The sequence below is a fragment of the Schistocerca nitens genome, chromosome 4 (assembly GCF_023898315.1).
Source record: "Schistocerca nitens isolate TAMUIC-IGC-003100 chromosome 4, iqSchNite1.1, whole genome shotgun sequence".
Classification (NCBI taxonomy): Eukaryota; Metazoa; Arthropoda; class Insecta; order Orthoptera; family Acrididae; genus Schistocerca; species Schistocerca nitens.
The window spans coordinates 692,887,929-692,913,790 of record NC_064617.1 but is presented as its reverse complement, the minus strand read 5'-3'; the positions used below and the strand labels follow the sequence as shown (position 1 = coordinate 692,913,790).

At 38.4% G+C, this 25,862-nt stretch overlaps 1 protein-coding gene across 1 annotated transcript; it reads left to right on the top strand.

Annotated features, from left to right (window-relative positions):
* Positions 1-225: 225 nt before the first annotated feature.
* LOC126251936 (eukaryotic translation initiation factor 4 gamma 2) lies at positions 226-25,393 on the top strand. The gene is made up of 17 exons (XM_049952689.1): positions 226-280; positions 392-497; positions 4,136-4,246; positions 4,540-4,800; positions 4,945-5,124; positions 5,207-5,368; positions 5,447-5,613; positions 5,699-5,862; positions 5,947-6,093; positions 6,189-6,316; positions 6,395-6,563; positions 13,168-13,320; positions 13,395-13,555; positions 13,868-14,119; positions 14,205-14,391; positions 23,546-23,667; positions 23,971-25,393. The coding sequence occupies exons 4-17, from the start codon at positions 4,579-4,581 to the stop codon at positions 24,034-24,036; spliced, it is 2,280 nt and encodes a 759-aa protein (XP_049808646.1). The 5' UTR covers positions 226-280; positions 392-497; positions 4,136-4,246; positions 4,540-4,578; the 3' UTR covers positions 24,037-25,393.
* The last annotated feature ends 469 nt before the right edge of the window (positions 25,394-25,862 follow it).

The following is a 25,862-nucleotide window of genomic DNA, read 5'->3' as shown; positions in this document are numbered from 1 at the left end:
GGGTCCCTTGTCCCCGTACAGTAATTTACGCCATTTTAATGACTCATATCTTCTGATTTGCTGGCTTCTGCGAAAGCACAAGAGTGTTAGGGTTTATGTAAATGTTTTATTATATTTGACCTGTAGTTATACGTAGGGTAAATATACAATTATTTGTTTCAGCACCCCAACCCCATTTCACCCAAGGCTCTTAATTATTTATTGTCCGGGGGGCTAACAAACAAGCAACAACGGACGGCCCTAGAGGACCGGGGGGTGCTTCTCGTGTCTCAGGAGGAAGGTGAGTGTTCTATCGGAATAGGTAGAGGCCCTTTTTTCCGTATCATAAATGATACCAGTAGGGCCTACTGTACAATCTGTAGACTACTCATAACATTTGGCCTTGTTTCAGGGACGATTCTCGCACCCACTCCGTAAATCGGCGCTGGATCCCTCCTTCAGCTGTAAGACGAGATGCATTCACCTCAGAAGGCAATGAAGATTTGGTTTTTCGAAAGGTACAGCCTTTCAGTGTCTGCTTTTTATCAGTAGCTGTGGTTCCCTAAATGAAGTGTACGCATTAACATGTAGTTGTGCTTTTATATTTTTCGGATGTTAGAATGTAAATTCGGTGTTGAAGTAATTGGTAATGGTTATATTTGTGAATTTCACATTGTCTTTTGTAGGTGGCCAGTTAACTATTTTTCCTATTAATATTTAATGATATATAAACAAATGTCTTAATTTTGTCTTTGACAGAATCAAGTCAGTGTTACTAGGGTGTAGCTTTTAAGTTTGTTTAGAAATAATGTTACCTATTGTGTATTACACCGTTTCACTTCTAATTTATTCTGTGGTATTCTATGGTTTTGTGTAATTTTAGTTTTTCTGGCAACCTCTGGAAGTTTTGTGTGTGTGTGTGTGTGTGTGTGTGTGTGTGTGTGTGTGTGTGTGTGTGTGTGTGTGTGTGTGCTGCTTGATGTCCTTTGTTGTTAATGAATTAAACATATGTTGCTAGTATCAAGATTTTTGTTTTGTTTTTATATTAGAATAAGTTACTTGTCTTTTGAAATTGAATTTTTAACAAAGTATTTCTTATAGTTGTTTTTGGTGTACTCTGGTTTTTGTGTCAACTAATTTCCTATGTGTGCCCATTGGCTTTATTTGTGAGGAAGACTATATAATCACTGTTCGGCCATGCAGATTTAGGTTTTGTGCAGTTTCCCTAAATCACTGCAAACAATTTCATTGGAAGGGAAGGCCAATTTATCTTTCCATAATCAGAGCTTCTTCTCCTTCTAATGACCTTAATGTTAACAGGATTTACATTCCTCTCCATTGGTTCGTCAAGTTGTGAGGAACATTAAATTGCAGTGACAGTGTAGTGAAATGAAATTCAGTAAATTTTTAGGTAAGGCCGGTATTACACTATCAAATTTCTTTGTCAAAGATATTTGATAGTGTAATAGGGACTTTGTCAAATGTCGTCCAATATTTGATCAAATCTAGGGCCTCGCTGTATATTTGATCAAAGAAACCGCTTGTCTTCTGTTCACTGCAATGTGACATGTTACCACATGGAACGCTAGCATCGCTGCAGCGTTCTGTCGTCTGTAGTGTTTTTATAAACATTGCCAGTAAATACAATTGGTGTGTGCCGACAACTACAAAATTAATAGAGATGTCTGAAACTGATGAGGCACTTTACAACGTGAGGCACCCTGAATACAAAAATAGATTAAGAAGATTGGAGACCTGACCTGACCTGACCTAACCTAACTTAACATAACCCTCTCCTGTAGCAAGGAATCGGAGTGTTATAGTGAGCCTGTCTTCTGAAGATGTAGCAGTTCTTAAGTGAATATTGTGCTTTGTGATATGAGGATACACTTCATTGAGCACATACAGAAATGTATGCTCATCCATTCTTAAGTAATTGATGTACGACTTGACGTCTTCCACTGTAAGCTTACGTAACAAGTTTTGTTGAATGCTTTTATCGTGTCGTCGTAAAACCCACGGCTTCACCCAGATTAGATTAGTTTTTCGTTCCATAGATCCGTGCTGAGGAGATCCTCGTGGATGTGGAACATGTCAGATTTTTTTTAAGCTGAAATAACAATACTAATAGTATGAATAAATACAATACAATACATCATTTGTTTCTATTAAAAATTTCGCCAATGGAGTAGGAGGAGTTGGTGAGTAGTAAGTCTTTCAGGCTCCTTTTAAACTGATCTTTATTTCTAACTAAATTTTTTGTTTCCTGGCAAATTATTAAAGATGAGTGTTCCTGAGTAGTGGACCCCTTTTTGAACTAAAGTAAGTGCTTTTAAGTCCTTGTCCCTGGTATTGTATGTATGAACTGAGTTGTTTGTTGGAAAAAGAGATATATTATTTACGACAAATTTCATTAAGAAGTAAATATACTGAGAGGCAGTAGTTAGTATACCCAGTTCTTAAAAGAGGTTTCTGCAGGAGGTCCGTGAATTTACTCCACAAATAATACGTATTACATGCTTTTGGACCTTGAAAACTTTTGTTTGACTTAAAGATTTACCCCAAAATATTATCCCATATGACATTATGGAATGAAAGTATGCAAGCTTTTTCATTTTTATGTTGCCTATGTCTGCTAACACTCGAATTGCAAATACAGATTTGTTAAGGTGTTTCTGCAGTTCTGTGGTGTGCTCCTCCCAACTGAATTTATTATCAAGTTGTAATCCCAGGACTTTTAAGACTGTCAACCTCGTTGGTTCCATTTTTTTCCCCCCACTTCTTTTCCGCATGTGCACACAATGCAGTTGGAGTACGTAGAACTGCTGCGGTTAATAACAAGTTGTTGTTAACCATCTTGAACTTTGACGAAAAATTTGATGACAGTGTAATACCCCTTGTAGCGCTACGTCCAAGATCTTTGTCAAATATATTGGACGGAATATTGGATCACATCTTTGATCAAATCTTTGACAAAGAAATTTGATAGTGTAATACCGGCCTAAGGAAGGTAGTGTAGTGTAGAAGAGTAAGGGCATACTTAGGTGTAAGAGTGGAAACCACTGAAGGTGCTTGAAATGCTTAGGTGAAACACACAAGCACATATATTCTCCATTATTTTAGTTTAATATTGTTGTTGAAACATGCTAGTCACACTGGAGCATTCAATCTGTGCTTTCAAGCAAAGGAGATTTGCACACATTGACATTTCAGCCATGAAAACTGTTGTACACTTTATATGTTTGTTTTAACAGTGAGCAATTACCATTATTTCAGCCACAGTAAGAAACTGTACGTAAAGAATGTTAAGACTTGGCTGGAGTAGGAAGCCACTGAGAGAAAATGTAAGAGATGAGAGGCCCAGGCTGAAGTGAGTAGGAACATGGGCAAATGTAGGTTCAGTAGAGGGACTAAAATAAATTGAAGCCACGAGAATTGTGAGAACAACGGATATGTTGGAGGGAGAAGGCATCTCACCTATGCAGTAGCAGTTGTTGGTAAATTTCCACCAAACAGGAGCAAGGGACACCCCTAATCGTCCCTTCTGCTGTTTAATTAACCCTAGAACAGCTACACCACATACTCAGGCAGGTCTGTTGAATTGAAGTGAGGAACTACTCCATAATTTTTCCAACCCATCCAAAAAAGTTGTCGCTCACTCATATATATACACAACAGGAGTAATTAGGCCCTGAAGATGACTATTGCATAATCAGAACTGGTACTCTCATTCAAAAAACTTTTCAAAAAGATAGCAATAAAAAATGTGTAAAGTGTGTATGTTTGCTCTCAAGTTGGTCATTTTGTCATATAAAATTCTTTCATAATTACAACCCATATCTGTGTGAAAAGACCAAAGTGCAAGAACTGCCCCACACAGCCATTAAAGACATTTTATTCCAATCCTGTCAGTATTTTACCCTTGACTGACAAAAGGCCACTTGCGAAAGTACGGTCATTTAACATTTTTGTTGGAACTTACTTTCATGTTCTTGTCTGTCTGGTATATACTAGGTATTTGCTGTAAGTCCACCACTATAGATTATTTATCCAGATGCGAAGATTGAAGATATATTGTTTAAAATTCGAATTGTTCACAGTTCACGTAATAGATGAAACCCATGCTGTTGCAGATGCTGATAGTTTAATTTTTCAGGTGCGGGGGATCCTCAATAAACTTACCCCAGAAAAATTCCAGAAGCTGAGTGATGACCTGCTCCGTACAGACCTCAAATCCCCAAAGATTCTTACAGGAGTTATATTACTGGTATGTTATGTTATTTTGAGTACTGTGCTCTTAATTTCTGAATTGTGAAATTGAATTGATAGTATTAGTAACAGGTACTTCTGTAGGCAATTTAATTGCTTTTGTCAATATTTTTGAGCTGTGCACATCAGTATCACTTGACACTCGGACTTTCCAGTATTGAAAAGTGTTGATTGCATTTGTGTAGTGTTGCTTGAAGGATATTTATTTGAATGACACTAAAATTTGCATAGAACTGTGTTCTCCATATAATGCTGTTTGATGCTGAAGTTTCTTCATAATTTTTCATGCAGATATTCGAAAAGGCACTCGATGAGCCGAAGTACAGTTCTATGTATGCACTGTTGTGCAAGAAATTGTCAGAGGAAGCACCAAATCTTGAACCACCACCTGGGCCTTGTACATTCCGTCGGCTGCTGCTCAGCAAGTGTCGCGCTGAATTTGAAAACCGATCAAGAGCAACTGAAGAATTTGAAGGGCACAATGGACCGTTGGGGGCAGAAGAGGAGGAAAGGCGGCAGTTCGCAAAACGCAAAATGCTTGGTAACATTAAGGTAGGTTGATTTGACATGGGTCAAATCTTAAATGAGAAAGTTTAAGCTTAAATGTTTGATTTAAGCTTAAATGTTTGATTTAAGCTTAAATGTTTGATTTAAGCTTAAATGTTTGATTTTTTCCCTTTCTGTTTCCTGTTATAGTTCATTGGAGAACTGGGAAAATTGGAAATCCTTGCAGAAAGTATCTTGCATCAGTGTATTCAATCCTTATTACACGAAAAGAGTCGTGGTGGCTCATCGAAAGACCTGGCGGAGGATTTGGAGTGCCTCTGTCAGATAATGAAGACTTGTGGGCGCATCTTGGACACTGAAAGGGCCCAGGTAAGGCAAATTCCGAACTTCCATCCAGAACAGGAAGCAGTGGCTGTTTCCCCAAATATGAATGTGTATCATTATTTTACAGATGCTGATGAATCAATACTTTGAACGAATGGCACTTCATGCAGATAACAAGGATCTGCCAATGAGAATCCGCTTCATGCTTCAAGATGTGATAGAACTGAGACAAAACAACTGGATTCCTCGCAAGGCGGCGAGTGTTGAGGGCCCAATGCCTATACATCAGGTAAAAACATTTATTGTCCGCTGGTTAAGTCTGTGTTCTTGTTACAGATTTTATAAATACATTTGTCTTCTTTTCCAGATAAGAGATGATGATATCAGAGGTGGTCGCCCTGGATTTGGTTCTCACATTGGCGTACCAGGAAGCAGAAGCTCAAGTGATATGTTCTCACGCCCTGCAATGTCTTCATTTCCGTTAAGAGGTCCTCCTCCTCTTGGTGGTATTGGCATGTCACACGACAAGTTCCCGTAAGTAGTGCTAATCTTGTGCAAGATAATTACTATCTGTTCAGAGAAATTTTGTAAATTGTCAGGATGTCACTTCGTTTTCTAGGTACTCATCAGGAAATGGATTTACCAGTGGTCTTGGTCGTCCGCAACGTCAGCAGCAGCAAAGTTTCTATTCAGGTGGTGGGAATAACAGACAGGAATTTGGACAGAATCATGGGAAACAAAGCAGAAACATGAACAATTCTCATCAGCAAAATTTTAGTAATGGTTTGTATTTTATGAACTAATATTTCATACTGTTGAAATTCTTTAAGTATACCACCTCATTTTTAAAAATTTTATCTGTATTAGGGGTCAAGGATGTACCACCAAGATTCAAGCGACCTACAATAATTCCGCAGGGACCAGAGAATTTAGATGATGTTTCTTTAAGGCCTCCCTCAAGTTCTATTGTCTACAAGCAGGCAATGGCAAAACCAGCCCTTGGGCTTAATGCTGGTGTGTGATTTAACTTTTAACATTTTGTACTAATGTGTTTATAATTGCAGTGTAAAGGTCAAAGCTTAATCAATTCTGCTCTTCTAAATTGATAGCACGCCAGACAAGTTTAAGGCCAGATTCTTCTCCTGTATTGAAACCAACTCCTCCCTTACTGAAGGAAAATAACATCCTCATCAAACCATCTCCACAAGAAGGCAAAAAAAGCAATAAAAAAGACAAGGTAACTTGTGGATCAAAACTTAGAGAAATTGTTACTCAAATTGCATTGCCAAAGTCTAACTAAATGACGAATTTTCAGGGCCCAAACAAAGAAGAAGTTTTAAAGAAGATTGAGTCAATTATGAATGATTACCAATCTTCCACAAAATTGGAAGATGCCATAAGTACATATAAGGAACAGAAAGTACCAGAACGTTTTTCACGATATGTCATCCTCAAAATTATGACACACACTTTAGATAAAAATGGTAAGAAGTAAATATATATCTCAACCCACACACCTCTGATTTCTTCCAAATTTTGTGCATTCAGTGACCCAAATAAGAGGCATAAAACTATCATTTTGCAAAAGTATGTGACTGATGTGAAGAAAGTTAAAATTATGGAAAGTTTGGATATTGTGTGATAATTATGTACACCTGTCTAAATGTAAATGGCTATAATTCAGCTTCTAATCCAGATACAGCATTGAAACTTCTATGATTGAAGAGCTAATAAGTAAAGCTTTACATTGATATGAAACATAAGGGGTTTGTAAGAATTTTCACATTCAAGGTCATTGACAACCTTTGATCTTGTCTCGGAACACTCCATCTTCATTTTTTAAGTGTTTCATTAATCCAATATGCTACTATAAATATGGTAAATAATCAAGATAGCACACCGAAGGTGTCGTGCCTAAAAATTTGTCAACATTATTACACTAACAAAATGCTGTATGTGGTTATGTGGCTTTTTTCTTCCAAAACAGCAGTCACTATTATTCTGACAAATTGGTGAACATTTCTTGCTGTTAACAGCCAGATAATTTTATTCCATGGAATTCCACGTCAAAAATGTAGTGTTGCAGTTCATTTAAAGAAAGGCATTCAAGGATACAGAATAGTTTAAGGAATTTTCAGGAGTGGATTGTAAAAAAGTGTCCTAATGTATTGCTAGATAGAAAAATTTGCAGCCGATGTAGAAAGGTAATATCACACAACTTGTCAATGGCTACAGGTGTTGCCTCAGCTGAGCTAAGTACTTCCAGAAAAATAGTTCAATGAAAAGGAAATTGTACAGGTCCTTACACTGTATTCTTTGAATTCTAGATTGTAAAAGCGCTGTACAGCATTTGTTACATGCAATTTTGCACTACCAGCACGTTTTAAGTGTCCCCCTATTGTCAAAGTTTGACATGGCTGTCAGGTTGGTATTGATCAATGGACAAAAAATAAACTATAATGAACTCCTTTAACGAAATTACGTGTAATTGTTGGTTAACTATAAGCTGGGTAGTTATAGAAACTATGTCTAAATCAACAGACAATTTATATCTAAAAACAAAGATGATGTGACTTACCGAACGAAAGCGCTGGCAGGTCAACACACACACACACACACACACACACACACACACACACACACACACAAAATTCAAGCTTTCGCAACAAACTGTTCCCTCATCAGGAAAGATGGGAAGGAGAGGGAAAGACGAAAGGATGTGGGTTTTAAGGGAGAGGGTAAGGAGTCATTCCAATCCCGGGAGCGGAAAGACTTACCTTAGGGGGAAAAAAGGACGGGTATACACTCGCACACGCACACATATCCATCCACACATATAGAGACACAAGCAGACATATTTAAAGACAAAGAGTTTGGGCAGAGATGTCAGTCGAGGCGAAAGTGCAGAGGCAAATATGTTATTGAATGACAGGTGCAGTATGAGTGGCGGCAACTTGAAATTAGCGGAGATTGAGGCCTGGTGGGTAACGGGAAGAGAGGATATATTGAAGAGCAAGTTCCTATCTCCAGAGTTCGGATACGTTGGTGTTGGTGGGAAGTATCCAGATAACCCGGACGGTGTAACACTGTGCCAAGATGTGCTGGCCGCGCACCAAGGCATGTTTAGCCACAGGATGATCCTCATTACCAACAAACACTGTCTGCCTGTGTCCATTCATGCGAATGGACAGTTTGTTGCTGGTCATTCCCACATAGAATGCATCACAGTGTAGGCAGGTCAGTTGGTAAATCACGTGGGTGCTTTCACACGTGGCTCTGCCTTTGATCGTGTACACCTTCCGGGTTACAGGACTGGAGTAGGTGGTGGTGGGAGGGTGCATGGGACAGGTTTTACACCGGGGGTGGTTACAATGATAGGAGCCAGAGGGTAGGGAAGGTGGTTTGGGGATTTCATAGGGATGAACCAAGAGGTTACAAAGGTTAGGTGGATGGCGGAAAGACACTCTTGGTGGAGTGGGGAGGATTTCATGAAGGATGGATCTCATTTCAGGGCAGGATTTGAGGAAGTCGTATGCCTGCTGGAGAGCCACATTCAGAGTCTGGTCCAGTCCCGGAAAGTATCCTGTCACAAGTGGGGCACTTTTGGGGTTCTTCTGTGGGAGGTTCTGGGTTTGAGGGGATGAGGAAGTGGCTCTGGTTATTTGCTTCTGTACCAGGTCGGCAGGGTAGTTACGGGATGCGAAAGCTGTTGTCAGGTTGTTGGTGTAACGGTTCAGGGATTCCGGACTGGAGCAGATTAGTTTGCCACAAAGACCTAGGCTGTAGGGAAGGGACCGTTTGATGTGGAATGGGTGGCAGCTGTCATAATGGAGGTACTGTTGCTTGTTGGTGGGTTTGATGTGGACGGACGTGTGAAGCTGGCCATTGGACAGATGGAGGTCAACGTCAAGGAAAGTGGCGTGGGATTTGTAGTAGGACCAGGTGAATCTGATGGAACCAAAGGAGTTGAGGTTGGAGAGGAAATTCTGGAGTTCTTCCTCACTGTGAGTCCAGATCATGAAGATGTCATCAATAAATCTGTACCAAACTTTGGGTTGGCAGGCCTGGGTAACCAAGAAGGCTTCCTCTAAGTGACACATGAATAGATTGGCGTACGAGGGGGCCGTCCTGGTACCCATGGCTGTTCCCTTTAATTGTTGGTATGTCTGGCCTTCAAAAGTGAAGAAGTTGTGGGTCAGGATGAAGCTGGCTAAGGTAATGAGGAAAGAGGTTTTAGGTAGGGTGGCAGGTGATCGGCGTGAAAGGAAATGCTCCATCGCAGCGAGGCCCTGGACGTGCGGAATATTTGTGTATAAGGAAGTGGCATCAATGTTTACAAGGATGGTTTCCGGGGGTAACAGATTGGGTAAGGATTCCAGGCGTTCGAGAAAGTGGTTGGTGTCTTTGATGAAGGATGGGAGACTGCATGTAATGGGTTGAAGGTGTTGATCTACGTAGGCAGAGATACGTTCTGTGGGGGCTTGGTAACCAGCTACAATGGGGCGGCCGGGATGATTGGGTTTGTGAATTTTAGGAAGAAGGTAGGGGTGGGGGGTGTCGGTGGGGTCAGGAGGTTGATGGAGTCAGGTGAAAGGTTTTGCGGGGGGCCTAAGGTTCTGAGGATTCCTTGAAGCTCCGCCTGGGCATTGGGAATGGGATTACCTTGGCAAACTTTGTATGTAGTGTTGTGTGAAAGCTGACGCAGTCCCTCAGCCACAGACTCCGGACGATCAAGTACCACAGTCGTGGAACCCTTGTCCGCCGGAAGAATGACGATGGATCGGTCAGCCTTCAGATCACGGATAGCCTGGGCTTCAGCAGTGGTGATGTTGGGAGTAGGATTAAGGTTTTTTAAGAAGGATTGAGAGGCAAGGCTGGAAGTCAGAAATTCCTGGAAGGTTTTGAGAGGATGATTTTGAGGAAGAGGAGGTGGGTCCCGCTGTGACCGAGGACGGAACTGTTCCAGGCAGGGTTCAATTTGGATAGTGTCTTGGGGAGTTGGATCATTAGGAGTAGGATTAGGATTGTTTTTCTTCGTGGCAAAGTGATAATTCCAGCAGAGAGTACGAGTGTAGGACAGTAAGTCTTTGACGAGGGCTGTAGGTGAGGCCTTTGGATAGGACAGAGGTTTCGGATTGGGAGAGAGGTTTGGAGGAAAGGTTAACTACTGAATTAGGGTGTTGTGGTTCCAGATTGTGTTGATTGGAATTTTGAGGTTTTGGAGGGAGTGGAGCTGGAAGTGGGAGATTGAGTAGATGGTAGAGACTGGGTTTGTGTGCAATGAGAGGAGGTTGAGGTTTGCTGGAAAGGTTGTGAAGGGTACATCATGCCACCCTCCACCTCAAAAAATTATCCGATCTCCTGGTTTCCCACCTCCGGAAAGGCAACTCACTCACCCTTCACAACCTTTCCAGCAAACCTCAACCTCCTCTCATTGCACACAAACCCAGTCTCTCCCATCTACTCAAATCATATTGGAGCACTGCAGTAATTAAAAAAAAAAAAGGGAGTGGGGCCTTTTGAGATATTAAAGGTCAGTGATCTTGAATGTGAAAAGACTTTAAAACGTGCCATGTTGCATATTGGTGTAAAGCTCGAATCATTAGCTTTGCTACTATAAAATTTCCATTGCTGTATCTGGATTAGAACCAGAAATATAGTCATTTATTTTGAGATAAGTAGGAAAATTTGTTTCCAAACTTTGCAGACCTAAAACTTCACAATTGTCATATACCTCTGAAAACTGGTGGTTTCCCACCTCTTACCTGGGTTTCTGGGTGTCCCTAATATGAAAGAAGCCTGAGATGGTCTTTTGTGTCAAATTAAGGAATCGCCCAATTAGTATTCTTAAATTTGTTTGTACTAGTGTGTTTTGTAGGTGCCTGTGGAACAGTTCCATGATACTGACAGCTTTGTGTGTAATAATTCTCTTTAAGACAAAAAACACACACTTAAAGGAATTAGTCAGATAGGCCAGAAATCAGATGATGTTATGTATGTGCAAAGACAGAACAAATGATTACAATTTCAGAAATTTTTGATTTATTCAAGACAAAGAGCTTCACAAATTCAGCATGTCAGTAATGCATTCATCCACTCCTGGCCCTTATGCAAGCAGTTATTTTGCTTGGCATTGTTTGATAGACTTTTTGGATGTTGTGCCAAATTCTGTCCAATTGGTGTGTTATTGTCAAAACCATGATCTTGGTGTAGAGTCCTGCCAGTACTGCTCAAAATGTCGTGAATTGGGGAGTGATCGGGCAACCTTGCTGGCCAATGTAGGGTTTCACATATAGTAGAAACTCTTGGTGTGTGCAGTCGGGCATTATGTTGAAGTGTAAGCCCTAGAGGGCTTGCCATACAGGTCAACAAAATGGTATGAAGAATATGGTCGACATACTAGCATGCTGTAAGGATGCCGTGGATGGCAAGAAAAGTGGCACACATACTATGACTCCTTGATGTCAGGCAGTGTGGTGGGCTAAAGTCAAGTTGCTATCCCACCGCTGTCTGCGGTGTCTCTAGATATGTCCTCACTGATCATTGGAGCTTCATTTGAAACTGGACTACTCACTGAAGACAATTCTATTCCATTAAAGGAGATTCCAGGTTGAAGATGAGCTTGTAGATGCCATGGACAGTGGTTGGGTACCAAGCTGTCTGTCTCCTGCTGTATGGCCTGACAATGCAGGAGTGATTGGGGAGCCATTTCATTTCATAGCAGTTCCCCTTTGGTTGTTGTCTGAAGCACACCAGTATGTTTACGGTATTCTTCTGTGTGTAGTTACCTTGTATGCCAAGTCATATTGTGCTTGCATGTCAGAAAGGTAATGCACATATCAAGAATTTCTCTGCTTGTGTTTGTGCCTGCCAAACCCAATGTTGACTAGCAAGATTGCCACATCTCTCCCCAAATGAGAAATGTTTGGACCATTATGGGGCCCTACAACCAGCTTAGGATTCTAAGTCAGTTGGACATAATTTGGCACAATGTCCCTCAAGAGGATATCCAATAACTGTTATTAATCTGTGTGAAACTGAATAACTGCTTGGATCAGCACCATAGGTGGACCAATGCATTATTGTGTTTTAGTATATATTTTCAGTAATTTAATAGTATTGTTCTAATTTTATACCTTATTTGTGCTATAACACAAGAGATGCTTCATTTTAGTTGTTTATGCTGCTGTGTTAAGTGTACAGCATCTATTCATACATGCTTTATTTGAATGTCCCAAAAGTGTCACCTTTCTTCAGGCATCTGTGTTTATATGAGGAAACTGGACATACGTAGTTCCAGAGTATACATAAACTGTAATTGTGATTTGACACAATGTAGTATAAATTTATAACTTTTTTGTAGACAGTGTTTAGTGCAAATGCATTAGATTTTAGTAGTATGGCAGATTGTAGTTTGAACTCAATGAAATATTAAACAAGCAAGTAAGAACGAAACAGATGATAAACAAATGACACTAAAAATGAGTTTCTCTGTTACCTTGAGCTTATGGTGTCTAATGTGCTACCGCAGAGAAGAAAATTTTTAAATTTGTGTACAAATGTATTCGTTACTAGGATTTCGTTTAATGTCCATCTGTTTTAGTTCTGTAACTATGAATAAATGTAATGGCAAACACTAACAGGACTAGAGTGTACATTCAGTACCAGGCTCTTCTGTAGGGCATTGCTGTTGGCAATATGTCTGTTGTAACCAGTTCGATGATTTACCCAGTGAGAACCATATCTCATCTTGGTTGTCACATGTGTGTGGCTCTTTTTCCCAAATGCATTGTGATTCCAAGGTAGTGGTTATGGTGCGACCTACACTCTGCTTATGCTATCTAACTTGTTTACAAAGGAAAGAAAATTACGAATGAGAAATGCCAGATTTGTGATTTGTCCTGTTCATTTGACATTGTTCATTGTACAAACAGTTACCAACTGCAGCGTGCAACAAATGAGCCAGGTCACCTGTAAGTGCTCTTATACCCACTTACAGCATACAAAAAGTTAATTGCAATATAGGTATGTCCTTAATTCTCATTTCATTTAGGTAAGTCCTTAATATTCATTTCATTTCTGTTCTAGATTCAGATAGGGAACTGGCATCAAATTTAATTATGGCCATGAAGAAAGAGTCTCTCATCACCTCAAATAACTTTATGGACGCATTCCGTGATCTGGTTGTAATAATGGCTGAAAAAGAGCAAGAGATACCGCGTATATATTCATATGTGGCAGGTAAGAGAAATTTTATCAGTTTGGTGGTAATAGTTTATGGTTTCACTGTACTCACAAAATTCCTAAAATTTTAGGATTTGCTGCAAGTGCTGTGTCTGAAGGACTGCTGACATTAGCAGAGATTTCGGAAGTAACTGAAAATGGTGCACATTACCCTTTGTTCTTGCTTATACTGCAACAACTTCTCAAGACTCAAGATAAATCAAAGTTAACTCAGCTATTTAATGAAAGCAAGGTAACTGAGTTTCATCAAATTCAGTAGTTTCTGTAAATTTTGTAATGATTGGGTAGCCTTTTACTTTATTTTCTTTCACTCATTAAATATAGTCTCTTTATAAGGAAAACACTTATATCTGCCTACAAGTCAGGATCCCAATTGTAACTATAAATAAAAATATCGTTGCCAAATAATAGGTGAAAAACATGACTTTTTCTGAAGAAATGTTGAATAACCTATTACAGACATAATTTCTCTCCCAATATCGGACATTCTTAAGTTCACTGTGCTTGTGTGTTTCCTCCTCATGAATGTTTCACTGGATTTCAGGTGAATCTCCTCAACATGCTTCCTGAAGTGGATCGCACAAAAGAACGTTTAGCAGATATTCTGGAAGGTCGTGGACTTAGTTTCTTATTTCCCTTACTACGTATTCAGTCTGAACTGTGGAAACAGCTCCAGACAGATCCAAATCCAGGACAGTTTTACAAGTGGATCAAAGAAAATCTTGATCCTTCACACCACACAGATCCTGGATTTATCAATGCTCTCATGACTGTTTTACTGAAATATATCACACAGGTATGAGTCGTCGTTTCATTTAGTTGAGTTACATCGTTTATACCTGCAGTGTTTTTGTTAAAGTAATAAGATTATTTATTTGTAGGAGTCAACACTCTCAGAAGGATGTGATCCCAACACCCCTCCAGATAAAACTTTAATTGAGAAGGAGAAGACTTTGTTGGAGAAGTACAAAGCTGTATTGCAAGCATTCCTGCATGAGCATGTAGACCTTCAAGTAACAGCAGTTTACTCCTTACAAGTATTCTGCTATTCACAACAATTTCCAAAAGGTTAGTTTAATTTGATTGCATTTGATGTGTTCTCTCATTAAAAAGCCTTGTGCACAATATCAAGATTAGTGTTTGGGGGGTGGGGGAGGTGTCATCAGTTCGGTGTTTGAGAGACAGATGGTATGAAACTTGGCCAGGAAATGCGAAAGAGTATTATTTCTGGTAGCAGAGTGCAGATTATTGCGCACACACGTGGATGAATACATTGAAGATATAATGCAATCTGCAACGGGATTTTAACCCACGACGATATTGGCAGAAGTCTTGAAGACACATCTGACAATAACATTTATTGCATTGAAGGTATTTCTGTGCCATTGTGTACAGGAAGTAGGACCAACTCTCTAACACACATAAGAAACAAAGCAATTAGTGAATATCTTGTTGTGAGTGCTGTTCACACAATTTTATGCAGTTATTAATGCTTTGTGACTCTAAACACCCCCTTTAGCCAACCAATCCCAAACACAAAAACCTTTTCCTGAGGAAAAGAAACACTGTTTATATTTTACATTACAAATATTACATACAACACTTTGAGAACAGTACTTCAGTGTTGACACATTTATCAGACATGGTTGTATTGTGAAATCACTGACTAAAATGAAATTAAGAGATATTGCACTAAATCTGTTTAGTGAAGAGTATTTTTTACATTAAAGTCTCTTGCCATCAGTGGTGTACAGCTGTAGTTCCCATCAGATATGCAATGGCTGAAACGTAAAACTCTTTGACCAACATGAATCTGCTGTCCCTCATGCTTTTCTTTCAAAAATCAGGTATGGGAACACAATTAACAGCCTCTGTTTACTTCGTATACAGTGCTACCACTTTGTATTCTGTCAGCTTCACACAGTGATTTCAACACCCATCTTGTATGGGTATTGCGATCCTAAAAGTTGTGAGTATGAAATTACAGCTCTGTGCCATCCTTACTTTTTTACATGACTTGACATTGTCCACTTTGTGGTAATTTGAGAGAAACGATTTTTTTTAATCCTTCCATGATATAGCAGAAAGTCCTTTCTCAGAAATCCTGAACAGGAAACCTTCCCTGTCCATAACTTTTTTGGCAGTGGAATCTAAAGGTGTCCCAACTTGCTGTGTTGAACAGTTCCACACACCTACTGTGTTACTAGAGGTAGTTCATGAGAGGTGGTAATGAAGTGAAATAATTATCTAAAAATACGTAGTAGTTCAATCTATAGGGATTTTGTCATAGTTCTGACAATTTTAGTGCCTAACTTTTTTTATAGCGTTTCCCACATTTCCAGAAGGTATTTCAAATTGAGAGATGTAGCAATTTTCATTTGCATGCACTCCTTTTTATTGGCATGTGGGGTAAGTATTGCTTCAAACGTAATGTCGCTGTCTTATCAATTCATCCTCACTCATGTTCTTTGTTGGTTTATAAGATGAAGAATGGAGGAGAGAAAACATAAAAGAGGGTATCTTATTTAATTAAACATAGCCATCCTCTTCTTTCTGTAGCTGCTTGTCATTGTCATTTAGATGTTGGATACCCAGCAACCAAGAAAACTGTATTTTGTGAGATTGTTGAAGAAATGCATCTTGCCTTGCGGGATCAAAAGACCAGAAGGAGAAGGTGGAACACAATGAAACAGAATTTTTCTTAAATTAAAAAAAAATATTATGGTTAATATGCTTTTATATTCAATATGTCTGTGTTTTCCTTTAAAGCTCACAAGTGTGTGTGTCAGAATTAATATTTAGAATCTTTGAAAATAATTTCAATTTTTTCAAAAGCACCAAAGATCAGACTTTCTAATTTGACATCTAATTAGGGCACACATGGTGTCATGGTTTTTCCCAAGCAAACAGAACAGCTGGCCAGTTTTCTTCTTTGTCCTCAGTTTTTTTACTTTTAATGTGTTCACTGTCTGGGTAACCTAAAGGGTTACACATTTTATCTTAAACTATTGCAGGTCACTAAGATTCTTTCAAATATACTGCCGAACACCTCTTCAACATGGATATTTGTTATAATGTTTCTATTTTTTCTGCTGCTCATTCTTTCATCAGCTTTAGGGAAATCTCTTCTGTAAATATTGGGGCCAGCAAAACTCGTGCATGGTGGATCTTTGCCTGGGGCCCTATTCTGTATCGTTCATACTGATCGGTGCAATAGGTTAGTCTCCGTAGTGACATCATTTTTAGTTCTTTATCCAAATTTCCTGTTCAGTAAGCTGTTGCAGAAGGGTCATCTTGCCGATTTTTCGACAATTGTACTGAGAGGTTTTGGATTTACACCTACAATTCGTTATTTTAAACATATTGAGTGGTTTTAGCTTTGGATTTAATGATTGTGTTACTAAAGAATCACCACAGGACGTGTTCAGTTGGAAAGTGAGTTCATAATAGACTATTTCCCTTTGTTAGAAGCGAGTGTTAGCTGAAAGTACTAGAGACTTCGCCTACTCTTGTCCACAAATGGTTTAATTATTAAGTGTTGAAATGCATTTAAAACTTTTAAGTACCAATGCAAAGGAATTTTGTGAAGCCTGATAGAGGAAACATTCCAAAATTTCATGCATTTACGGCTTACGCCCGCATCAATTGGCAACAAAGTCAGCCAGCATCTCTCTCAACTGCAATTACATAAAATAAAGTTCCGCTAGCATGCGAGCTGTAGTAGCGAAGTCAGTAAGGTGACGAACTGCCGTTGCAAAGGATGTTGGTTTGTATACAGCCAAATACAAAAATATTTTTTTCGTCATCGTGTTTGCAACACACTCAGACTGTGTTAATCGTCAAAGTTAAGCATTTTTCTGAAAGATTCATTGTAATTTACATTTAAGAGTTTGCTTTCTCAGTAACGAGTATCTCCGATTTCGTGACCTCCATATATTCAAGAAATGAAGGATGAAATTACTGTGCATGAAACAACTGACAGTGACATTTATACTTATTTTTGTCACAAGTAATTCAACATTCTTTTTTAAAATACGTAGCGATTTCCAAGAGTGTGGTCAGACAAGAATCTAAAAGCACAACGTAAATTACTGCGAATGAAAGTAGCAGCAATCATCTTTATACTCTAGCGTGTCACAGGTATTTATCTGTGATCAAGTAGTTAACAGTAGACAGAGATGGAAGGTTACCACCACAATATTTTTGGACTATACCACCATATATAAAACATTTTGATTCATTAGATGCATGTTATAAACTACAATGAACTCACCACATGCTCTTGAAAAGAAATTTTTTAAAATTTTGCTTTTAAGAACCAAATCGTTGAGATTTCATATAGGGAAATAGGCAACTTCATCATTTGGATCTTTAGAAGCGAGCTATAACCACATTCTATGCAGCTTCTTGTTCTTTGACACTGTCTTAAAACAATTTTTTGGGTTTATGGAGATGTTACGTCTATGCAACTAATTGAAGGCAGTTTATTCCCATATGTGTTTAGCTTCTTTTATTTGTGAAGCATCATCACGAATAAAGGAAACGAAACATTTATGGCAATAAACAAACTGCCTTCAATTAGTTTCATAGATGGAACGTACCTCCGTGAAGTTTGAAGCAACTTAGGAACGACAGAAAACAGAAAAAAATGACAAGTAGATGTATTTATACAGTGTGGTACTACACTCCATTCCTAATTAATATTCCGGAACCTAAAATCCAAAACAAGACGTCGATGTGAATGGGAATAAAATGACATGTGACATTTACGACAGTTTCCAGAACACAGCCAATACTGTCGTTATCATGCATTCATGGAAGCCCATGGTCAGCGAAATTCGAAAAGTATTACATACTCTAACCACACTTTTTGGGTGAAAAATGGCATGCTTGTGTCTGCTGCTAGCTGCTTAGAGTTCGTGGCGCTGCAGTACACCTGTGTGGATCTGTGCAGATTGCTTTTCATTGGTTGGCATGGGGAGAACTGACAACAGCATTTTAGTTCCGTAGGACTGTTCGGCATCACTTTTGAAATGCTTGCTAAATAATGTTGGGGCTCTGTTTCGAAAAAAGACAACTTCGTCCACTCGCGTACTGAACTGATTGGCAAAATGGCGGAAAGATACAGAATAGGGCCCATGATGATGTTAGAAGGGTCTGCTTGTGGCGCACTTTGACCATCAGTGGCTCCTAGAGCAGGGATTGTACTGTTAGCTTCATCTTTCGCAAGATCTGTAATTAAACTTTAATTTCACGAGACTTCTCAGCAGTGTCAATTACACAGAATTACAATGAATAGGAAAGACTTTTTGTTAATTGTCTATGGTTCACAAAATGCTCCATTACATGTGGGAACAATTTCGTATTCTGCAGCCTGTTGAAGCTGCAAATTCTAATGTGCCATCTGTATGCATGTGATCCTTGAAAATGACTAGGGAATGTCATTGCTGGAGGAATAAAAGTACCAGAAGCACCTCTTATGCATGCTGTGGTTACAGGTATAAGATTTTCCCCACTGGTAACATTGTTCAACTGCTTAATTCCTTTCACAACAAAACTTTTCTTGGAGTCTTCTGTTGAGGTACCAGAATCCAGATTGAATATCTTTACTCGGTCACTAAAAGCTGAATTAAAATTCAAAATACTCTTCCGATTACTAAAGAATATTCCAACATTTGTTACATTGAATGCGGTAACCCTTGATGAACTGGAACTTCTACAGTGTTAGGCTGTAGCATGTTTGAATATGTTTCATCAAGTAGCATACCAAAGAATGTTCTTGTTAACAGGGATGATTCCTGACAAACATGTTTTGGACACATGCAAATATGTTTTCCTCTTTCCTTACTCTTAGCATACCTGGAATGTATTGAAACATAAATTGTGTAATTTAAACTGATCTGCTATTTTTTTGTAAAGCGCTGCCTTTGTTAAAACTCGTGCTCAAAGCACCAATTTGGCTGAAGCCCTGCTATCATCCTCAGTAAAGAGACCAATATCGGTTTTTTCCGCTCTTTGAGGAATCGGACAGTCTGTAATAGAATGTCCCTATGTAAGACAGTTTGTATTGTGTTCTTATGTGTCTTTACATATCAATTTAGAGGCAAATAACTATCGTTTATTAGTATGTAATGTAATGGGGTATACAGTAACAGTGTTACACTGTGCCTACAGGGCAACTATATATAGTTTTGTAAGCTTAAAAGGTATCAGATAGATTATATAATGGTAAGACAGAGATTTAGGAACCAGATTTTAAATTGTAAGACATTTCCAGGGGCAGATGTGGACTCTGACCACAATCTATTGGTTATGAACTATAGATTAAAACTGAAGAAACTGCAAAAAGGTGGGAATTTAAGGAGATGGGACCTGGATAAACTGAAAGAACCAGAGGTTGTAGAGAGTTTTAGGGAGAGCATTAATGGAACGATTGACAAGAATGGGGGAAAGAAATACAGTAGAAGAAGAATAGGTAGCTTAGAGAGATGAAATAGTGAAGGCAGCAGAGGATCAAGTAGGTAAAAAGACGAAAGCTAATAGAAATCCTTGGGTAACAGAAGAGATATTGAATTAACTGATGAAAGGAGAAAATACAAAAATGCAGTAAATGAAGCAGGCATAAAGGAATACAAACGTCTCAAAAATGAGATCGATAGGAAGTGCAAAATGGCTAAGCAGGGGTGGCTAGATTACAAATGTAAGGATGTACAGGAGCATATCTCTAGGGGTAAGATAGATACTGCCTACAGGAAAATTAAAGAAACCTTTGGAGAAAAGAGAACCACTTGCATGAATATCAAGAGCTTCGATGGAAACCCAGTTCTAAGCAAAGAAGGGAAATCAGAAAGGTGGAAGGAGTATATGGAGGGTCTATACAAGAGCGATATACTTGAGGACAATATTATGGAAATGGAAGAGGATGTAGATGAAGATGAAATGGAAGATATGACACTGTGTGAAGAGTTTGACAGAGCACTGAAAGACCCGAGTCGAAACAGGCCCCCGGAGTAGACAACATTCCATTAGAACTACTGACAGCCTTGGGAGAGCCAGTCCTGACAAAACTCTACCATCTGGTGAGCAAGATGTAAAAGACAGGCGAAATACCCTCAGACTTCAAGAAGAATATAATTCCAATCCCAAAGAAAGCAGGTGTTGACAGATGTGAAAATTACCGAACTATCAGTTTAATAAGTCACAGCTGCAAAATACTAACGTGAATTCTTTACAGACGAATGGAAAAACTGATAGAAGCCGACCTCGAGGAAGATCAGTTTGGATTCTGTAGAAATGTTGGAACATGTGAGGCAATACTGACCCTACGACTTATCTTAGAAGAAAGATTAAGCAGTCCCATTCATGCTGGAGTTGCGTGTCAACATTGCTTGGCAATATTCCACACGGGCAGCCATGTGGTCGTCTGTCAGCATTCGTGGCACCCACCTGGATGACAGTTCGCATTTTCAGGTCGTCATGCAGGATTGTGTGCACAGAACCCACAGAAATGCCAACTCTGGAGGCGATCTGTTCAACAGTCATTCGGCGATCCCCCAAAACAATTCTCTCCACTTTCTCGATCATGTCGTCAGACCGGCTTGTGCGAGCCCGAGGTTGTTTCAGTTTGTTGTCACATGATGTTCTGCCTTCATTAAACTGTCGCACCCACGAACGCACTTTCGAAACATCCATAACTCCATCACCACATATCTCCTTCAACTGTCGATGAATTTCAATTGGTTTCACACCACGCAAATTCAGAAAAAGAATGATTGCACGCTGTTCAAGTAAGGAAAACTGCCATTTTAAGTATTTAAAACAGTTCTCATTCTCGCCGCTGTCGGTAAAATTCCATCTGCTGCACGGTGCTACCATCTCTGGGACATATTGCCAATGAACGCGGCCTCATTTTAAAACGATGCGCATGTTTCTATCTCTTTCCAGTCCGGAGGAAAAAAAATCGGAGGCCTTAGAACTTGAATGCACCTTGTAAGACACTTAAAGCAGTAAATGAGTTTTGCTATTTGGGGAGCAAAATAACTGATGATGGTTGAAGCAGAGAGGATATAAAATGGACTGGCAATGGCGAGGAAAGCATTTCTGAAGAAGAAAAATTTGTTAACATTGAGTATAGATTTAAGTGTCAGGAAATCGTTTCTGAAAGTATTTGTATGGAGTGTAGGACATGTTCCGAGACATTGAGGGATCACCAATTTAGTATTGGAGGGCAGCGTGGAGGGTAAAAATCGTAGAGGGAGACGAAGAGATGAATACACTAAACAGATTCAGAAGGATGTAGGTTGCAGTAGGTACTGGGAGATGAAGAAGCTTGCACAGGATAGAGTAGCATGGAGAGCTGCATCAAACCAGTCTCAGGACTGCAGACCACGACGACACCAACAAGCAGCAGCTTCGAAAAAACTGCGAAAAATCACAAATTCTTCAAAATGCAGTATGGTACAAAAAAGACTGTGAATATTACTCTGAATTACAGGCTTTGTTTGTTACAAACAAGAAGAAAATTATAAACAATAGGATGTTATATAATGGTAAAAATTTACTTATACCTCAATTATTTTTTTCCACTACACACCACAGCTGAATTCTACTTGCTTGCAAAGTACACTTGCTCTAAGTGGTGAAAAAAAAATGATTGTAAAGAGGTCAAACAAAAGGCTGCCAACATAACTTAAAACACAAATCCACATGTTACACTGTGCCCTGTGTTAAGACTACCTGACGTTCCCCTAATCCTTGGGATCTCTTTATGCCCATTAGTAGATTTATTGCAAGAAATCTACATATTTAATCTTAATGTATATGCACAACATTGTTGAGCAATCCATCTTTTTAGTTGCTTACAGATTTGTTTCATATGCTGTCACCTGTAAAATCTCTGGAGGGAACAGTGTACAGAAAATGTCTAGTAAGCTGTCTCTTTCAGTATAGGTCCTGTCATGACTAAAATTTGAGCTTTGTTGATGGAAAATGTTCTCCTATAACTGCATTATCAGCTTTTTTGTTTCCAGTTCATTTTGTTCACTCTGTTAAACAGCTGTATAACTTAATCTTTGAAAGTACATTAATTTAGAAATTAAGAATTTTGTATTTTATTGTCGAAACACACTATTTGAGGTACAATACTCAGTATCACTTGATACTCCATAAAGTGTTTCCATTAACATTTTGGCTTGTAATTCACTTGCTTTTGCTGTTGAATTCACTTGCTTTGAATTTTCTTCTTGAAAACATGATCACACTCCAAACCTAAAACAGCAGTTGTCACTAAACAGTCACTGTGGTTGTGTGGTGGTATCACTCACAATTTTCTGTTACATCCCATGTACGCAAGAAATGGATCACTCTAAAATATTAGTCTACTTTACAATTTACTTTGGTAATGTCAGATCTACACCAACTTGAAAGATAATATAGCTGATATCAAATATATGATCTTGAACTATGGCTAATGTGGGACCACTCTGTGCAGCTAAGTGCTTTTGTTGCCTTCACATGCCAATTTGATGTCCAAACCAGCAGTGAGTAGAGTTTCTGGACAGAGGGTAGCACAGTGCAGCAACATGGTGGTTTTATAGAGCTGCTAAGTTGTTCTCAAGATGTTGGAGGTACACTATGAAACCATCTTGCATAAAGGATTGAAGAGTTGCATGCAGTTCTTCAGCACAGCCAGCTGGGTGAAGGTGTTGTATAATGTTAGAATTTCTGCTTATATCATACTGATGGCGATTTATTTATTTATTTATTTATTTATTTTTAAATCTCCACTACCATTTTCCCCAATTATTGTTGCAGTTAGTGTATAATGGTAATACGGATAATGAGCTGTGAAACTGTAGTTTCTTCCTTCCGTTTAAGGGGCTTTAGGATGAGGCCGAGCAGGTTAACTTTCTTGCATATGCAATAATGCACTAACTGTAGCTCCATTGGTTTAGTTGCTGTTTCTTTACAGTAGTTGTCACTATTCACTATAAAATTCATCTGCTTCAGTTTTGTCGTTTTATGAACAAAGAAGCGTTTCTACGTAATCCCTGTTGAATGGAGGCAAGTTCAGCCAACAGAAGCTAGTAATTGATACTTAATAGTATCACAACATTTTACAGATTTTCAGTGTTGGTAATGATTATTGTGATGTGATTGCATGCCAAACTGGTAAACATTACATCTGATGTTTATAGGAAGGTCATTCTAATTTGTCTTACAGGTATGCTTCTGCGTTGGTTTGTGAATCTGTACAATCTGGAAGTGGTTGAGGAAGAAGCTTTCTTGAAATGGAAAGAAGATATCACTGATGCGTATCCAGGGAAGGGTCAAGCTTTGTTCCAGGTATGACCCACAGATTTTTTTTCTGCATTAGATTTTTGTGTGTCCATAAAGTGTTGATTTATTTTTATGTTTAATGACAATTTCCAAATTCAGAATATAATGAAATAATGTATAGCAAAAAAATTATACATACCAAGTAGACAGTGTGGCATTAAAGATTAGCCACAGTATTTTAAGTACATGTATGTGAAAGAATTTTTTTGAATTTCTGTGCATAGAAGAAATGCTTAATTACAGTATTCCCAACAAGCAGCAACTTGTATGCAGCAAGTATCTTGTTCTCATGTGAATATTGTTTTGCAGGTAAATACGTGGCTGATGTGGCTTGCAGAAGCAGAGTCTGAAGAAGAAGATGAGGGAGACAATTGACAATGGGTTGTAAAAATTATAGATCCAGTATTAGCCAATTAATGCATGTAAAGTTCGTGAACTCATCTGGCTGGGCTTAAATGAAAGTATTGTGTAACAGTTGCAATATGCTTGATAATCAGATGCATGCATTTAAATGAAAAGAAAGTTAGTAAAGATTAATAAATATTACAGTAATTTGAAGTTGTAATTTTTATTCAGATTGTTTATTTGTGGCTCTTGACAATGCATAGGATACTGTAAAAGGTTTGCATGCAGATGTATAGATGGAACGGTGTTTCATCTGTCATTGGAAGGAAATGGTGATGTTAAATCACTGACAGATTAGTATATACTGTGAGAGCTGATTGTAAAAGTGGATTTCAATTTTATACTAGTATACTGTTTAAATACAAATAACCTGTTAACTAATTTTAAATGCATTTCTCTCAGGATTTGTTAACAGGCAAACCATAGTTAATATTGTATTTAACAATGTCACTCAGTTTTTGCTGTTTCCTCGTGAATTGTTCTCATTTTGTACGTTCCTTTTTAAACATTTTTTAATTTTTAGCATCTATTGTAATCATGTATTTGTAACTTAGTGTGCCTTGAACAATTGCCAATTTATTCATGAAAGCTTACTATACATCCTTATTAAATGAGATTGTGGACACATCCACAGGCCTGTAGGTATGCATATTTATTATAATACAAATTGTAGCCCCCATGATACTTGGTTGTAATACTTGTGTGTGTCCAATTAATTTGCTTGAATTTCATATTTATTCTAAATGATCTGTTATCAATCGCATGTGGGATTATGTAGTTGTTGCATATTATGTTCTAGTAAGTCTTAGCCACTGGTTACAGGATCAGATAAATGGCACTGTTAATTTTTAAAAAGAAATCACCTTTAGCACAATAGCATGGTTGCAGTTTGACTGTGATCAGTGTGTGGCTTTGTGACTTGGTGTAAACTGAAATAAATTCCTTATTTGTAATTTATTGATTTTTAATAACAGGTTTTTCATTCTGTGTGTTTTTATATGTCAGTTGTTTTTTACTGCAAGTGCAAATTTTATTCTATCATGCCCAGTTCCTCTTCTGAATCACAGCCATATGAATTAAAAACATTTAATTTTATGAATTTGAAATTTTAATGCCAATTGATAAGTTTTGGCTGTCCACAATATGGAACAACAGTTGTGCACTGTAAAATTGGTCATACAAATGTATTTGTCACATTTTTGTGCTCTCTGTACTGGTTGAAAATGTCATTTCCTCCAGTTTCATTTAGTCTTTGAAAGACATTCCTAGGCAATCAAAACAAAATTCAAATTGCTATGAAGAATTAAAATACCACATTTCATACTAATTTGTGTACTTTTATTTCATGTTTGACCTAATTCCTTCAGAAATGATGTAATGAGTCTCCTTGCACACTGCAGCGATTATTTGCACTTGGATCACTTAAGAGTGCTGTGATTTTACTTATACCAGGAAATTTGGCATGGAAAATAATCAGTCTAATGCAAGGTATAGTGCATTGCTCCTTGAGCCTGCAGATGGAATAGTATTTGCAAAATGAATTATTATAAGAGGAGATGGAGAGCTTTAATGGAATTTGAAAAGTTTGGGGAGGGGTGGCTGAATCTGTGAAGACAACTAGTTTTTTATATTTATTTATTTTCTTCTAGATTAGATGAGGCTGTCAGCACTATAGTGGCCTAACCCCTCAGCACACTAGTTTCTGGGAGTGCCCACTGGAAGATACTGACATTTGCAGAATTGATGTGTTAAGGTAATGATTCCGGCATATAGCAATGATTGTGGTATGGTGTCCA